Genomic DNA, 4415 nt, shown 5'->3' with positions numbered 1-4415 from the left:
GAAGGTGAAACCTCAGTATCAGACACAGAATCCTCTTCTATTGCATTTGTAAGCATATGATGTACAAAAATCTCTGGTCTTAAACTATTTAGGGTGAAAAACTTATGATACCAACTTCTAAGACCAGTAAATGTTGAAAGTACACTAGACTTAAAAAGGCAACCTTCAAAAGGACATTTAACCGTTTCCCTGTTCCTCAAATGAGTCTTCAGATGAGCAACATACGTGTTGATGTTACTGGGCTCTGAGAATGTACACAAATCACAACATAACTTAGTCACAATTTTATGACCTTCTTTCAAATGTTCTTTCAAATGTTTTTTAAGTTCAGCTTGGGTTTTAAATGTGTTCAAACTGTCTGATAAACTCTAGACCAAATAGATAAAGTCCAGTTGCTTTAAACGAAGGACTCCACTCTCTATGACCTTCAGAAAAAAAGTTATTCAAGGGCCCATGAGCATGTGGTTATCATCCCTTATCCTAACCCTAACCCTATGTTTTTTCATTTATTTTAAAACCATCGTATTTTACATTTCTTTAAGTGTTTTTAAATATTTTTTATTGGTTTATATATTTTAAATTTTTTAATCTCTTAATTCTATTTTAATTAAATTTATCCGGTTTTAAGAAAGAACATTTTAAACTATTTAAATAGATGCTCCCTGTGTGCCCGTGCCGCCCGTGGTATTCAATCCGAATGCCACATTTTAAACCCAAAACCTAACCCTCGACGGACGACACGGGGAGATCTATGGGAATAAGATTTTACCCTATGTACCGAATGTATACACATGAGCAATAACGACAGTATTAAGCACAAAAAACTGCTTGCTGATACTCAGTCTGACAGGCCTTGTACAGTTAGGTGCACAAACATCACAATACATCAATGCAAAAGTAGCCTACCTGTACTTCATCTGTGCCACGCACATCATTAGTCATTAACCAGGACAGACCAACAGAAACAGGACATTTCATGTCTATAATACAGTAATCATGTAGGCTACTGTAACTTTTTGACTCAGAATCTGGGAAGATAGGTGTGCTCTTACACTGCCTATCAAGCAATGAAATAAATAGATTACATTAATAACAGTAAACACCAGATCAAACATGTCAGAGTGGTAGAATTCAACAATTGATAGACAATTCATATTTAGAAAACAGTTTAATAAATATTAAATAGTAAAAACATAAATAAGTAATAAATATAATACATAATAAAAATAACAATTAATAAACAATGTAAAGAAATTCCAAAAATATATATATTTTTTTTTTACAGGACCAAAGTCCCTTACAAAGGTATGCACAAGTGCATCCGGAGCTGACTTGAAACCAGCCTTCAGGCTATCCAGGAACAGCATCAACATGCTGGTCCAGATGCTGCCCCGGCAAAAAGCCCATGGATGGAGCCATGAAATGGAGGTGCTGATCACGGTGTACTGGCTTACCTGTGGAGCTTCCTACAGGGTAACTGCAGACATCTTTGCCATGCCACTAGCCACCGTTTGCAGGACCATCCACAACGTCGTGGAGGAAATGATGACCATCCTCCACAGAATAATTAATTTCCCCAAAACAGAGGAGATGGAGGAGGTGGGGGCTGGCCATGAGGCATTCCGCTGTGCTGCCGGTGCCATCGACGGGTGCCACATCAGGATTCTTCCTCCTGCAGAGCCACAGAAGAAATGCTACATAAACAGAAAACTTTTCTCCTCAGTGCTACTGCAGGGCATCTGCCAAGGGCGCATTTCTGGATGTGTACATTGGCAATACAGGATCTGTACATGACGCGCTAGTACTTAGAAGATCTCCGATGTACAAGCAGGCCCTGTATCCACCAGCTGGGTACATGCTATTAGGAGATGGAGGATACCCGTGCCTGCAGCGTCCTGTTGCCATCATGACACCATACCGCCAGCCTGTAGCAAGTAAGAACACTTACACACACATACACACACACAGCAAATTTTTACTTTGGTGACTTTGAAACACAGCATACATTTTCTATGTGAATTTTTATTAACAGGCCAAGTTGAAGCCCGGTACAACAGGCACCATGCAAAAGCAAGGAACATTATTGAGCGCACCTTTGGCATCCTGAAAACGCGCTGGCGCTCCATCTTCCTGAGGGCCCTGGAGATCCGGCCTCTGTTCGCCCCGAAGGTGATTGGTGCCTGCTGCATCCTCCACAACATGTGCGTGGCAGCAGGTGATATCCTGGAGGAGGAGGAGGAGGAGGAGGAGGAGGGTCCGGGACCAGATGACAGCGAGGATGTTGCAGAAGTCGTTCAGAGGGAGCTGTCGGGGAACGGTGTCCGAGGAAGGCTTGCTGCCCAGCTTTCTGCTCCTGGAGAACTGCCTGTGTGTCTGCGTGAACATGACTACATCTAGACAGTAAACCTCTCCAGATGTAGTCATGCTCACTAGAGGATGGATGGATGGATGGATGGATATTAGGGGTGGATCAGAATAATCCATTATTCGTTCATGATCGAATCGATTTAGTTTCTTCTGGGGAAAACGACTTGTTTGTGGGTAGTTTATATGTTGTATATGTTCTTTTTGTTCTGGCTAATTTAAATTTCACTGCATGGCTGTAAATAATTGTATATAACTTTTAAATATAGGACCTTGTGATTCTTTCCCTTTTGTTGTAAATACATACAATACACTATTGCCTTCAAGAATGAATTGCCTGGGTTGAAACTGAACAATATTTAATTCAATTTATTTACAATTAAAATAATCACAAGATTCTCGAACAGATTAAGATAATGCTCTGCTCTAGCTGCTGGCTCCCTTTCACTCTTCTCCTCTCTCTCTACGGCCTTTCTCTCCTCTCCTCTTCCTTCTCTGCCTGCTCTCTCAAGAACTCCAGGAGGTTGTTCCTGGGCCTCTTTGTTGGAGGCTGGCCTGCTTCCTCTGCAGAAGAGGTAGAGGCCGTTGGTGTGACCACGCCACCTGTAGTGGCAGTCAGGTTTGCTGCAACTACCAGGGGCAGACTTATGGAGTGCTGCCCCCGGAGTGCAGCATCCATATCACTGTACCACTGCCAGGTGGCAGCAGTCACACCACCGGCCTCTACCCCTTTGCCTGTGGGGGGATCCCTAAGGTCCTGAAAAGAGGGTATTAATCACTACACTGTGAAACGGAAGGCTCTCTCAGTAATACAAAGCAGAGCAACAGGCAGCTTACCTTGTATTTATCCTTAAGGTTGTTCCACTTCTTTTTGGCCTGTTTGGCTGTTATTGCCAGGCCAGAAGTGGTAACAAAGTCACTGGAAAAAACAAAAACATAAACAAAGAGTGACACAGAGTGACACACTGCCTCTTCAATAAGATATGAATCATTATGGATGGAGACAGCACAAATCTGGCACCATCGCTTACCCAGTCATACAGGCAATGATACAAGCAGTCAAAATCAATACTCACTCCCATCCATTTTTGGAGGAATTCCTCCTGCCTGTAAATAGGCTTTCGTTGGCCACCCACCAGGCAATGAGGGCCCGGGTTTCCTCAGTTGTCCCTTGAATAAAATATTGCAAAAAAAATCGGTCAAAGGTACAAAGGCAGGGCTCTAACTTGGTGCAAAGTTAAAGTTGAAAAATATGTGTATGTATATATGTAAAGTGATGAAACTTAACTTTGCCCTCTGCCAAACCAATTTGCATGGGAACTAATAATAGATGTAAACTCAGAGAGCAAAGATTGCTCGTTAGATATCCCCCAAACGAGTTATATCTCATGTTTAACCACTACGGAGACACCAGAGCCAGTGGCAAATTTGGAAAGGCCTTGCCGAGATAAGGCTGTTGTCAACGGGGTACATGAGCACTCACCTTAGCATCTATCTTAGCAGGACATGCTAGCGGGACCTCTCATATCTCCGAAAAACGTCGGGAGTTATTTTCAAACAGGCTCTATCTTGATAAATTGACCACATATTTTAAGTCTTAACTACATTCTCGCTTAAAAAAATCTTAAAACTAAATTCCGTTACACAACAACAGCATCCATCCATCCATTTCCTTCCGCTTATCCGGGGCCGGGTCGCGGGGGCAGCAAGCTAAGGAGGGTCCTCCAGACGTCCTTCTCCCCAGCAACACTTTCCAGCTCCTCCTGGGGAACCCCGAGGCGTTCCCAGGCCAGACGAGATATATAATCTCTCCAGCGTGTTCTGGGTCTACCCCGGGGCCTCTTACCAGTTGGACGTGCCTGGAAAACCTCTAAAGGGAGGCGTCCAGGAGGCATCCTGATCAGATGCCCGAGCCACCTCAGCTGGCCCCTTTCGACGCGAAGGAGCAGCGGCTCTACTCCGAGCTCCCTCCGGATGTCTGAGCTCCTCACCCTATTTCTAAGGCTGAGCCCAGCCACCCTACGAAGGAAGCTCATTTCGGCCGCTTGTAT

At 43.8% G+C, this 4415-nt stretch overlaps 1 protein-coding gene across 1 annotated transcript; it reads left to right on the top strand.

Annotated features, from left to right (window-relative positions):
• The first annotated feature begins 1371 nt into the window (after window positions 1-1371).
• LOC129092760 (putative nuclease HARBI1) lies at window positions 1372-2397 on the top strand. The gene is made up of 3 exons (XM_054600776.1): window positions 1372-1649; window positions 1735-1934; window positions 2033-2397. Exons 1-3 carry the CDS (start codon window positions 1372-1374, stop codon window positions 2395-2397), a joined length of 843 nt encoding a protein of 280 aa, XP_054456751.1.
• Window positions 2398-4415: the final 2018 nt, after the last annotated feature.

This window comes from Anoplopoma fimbria, chromosome 6, assembly GCF_027596085.1.
Source record: "Anoplopoma fimbria isolate UVic2021 breed Golden Eagle Sablefish chromosome 6, Afim_UVic_2022, whole genome shotgun sequence".
NCBI lineage: Eukaryota > Metazoa > Chordata > Actinopteri > Perciformes > Anoplopomatidae > Anoplopoma > Anoplopoma fimbria.
Note: the sequence above shows the minus strand (reverse complement) of the source record. Positions and strands in the feature narration are given on the sequence as shown.

Excerpts from the sequence above, each read along its gene's own strand:
- LOC129092760 (XM_054600776.1), top strand. The coding sequence starts at position 1,372 with ATGCTGGTCCAGATGCTGCCCCGGCAAAAAGCCCATGGATGGAGCCAT. Across the intron at positions 1,650-1,734 it reads GCTGCCGGTGCCATCGACGG|GGCATCTGCCAAGGGCGCAT; the intron begins GTGCCACATCAG and ends GTGCTACTGCAG. Across the intron at positions 1,935-2,032 it reads ATACCGCCAGCCTGTAGCAA|GCCAAGTTGAAGCCCGGTAC; the intron begins GTAAGAACACTT and ends TTTTATTAACAG.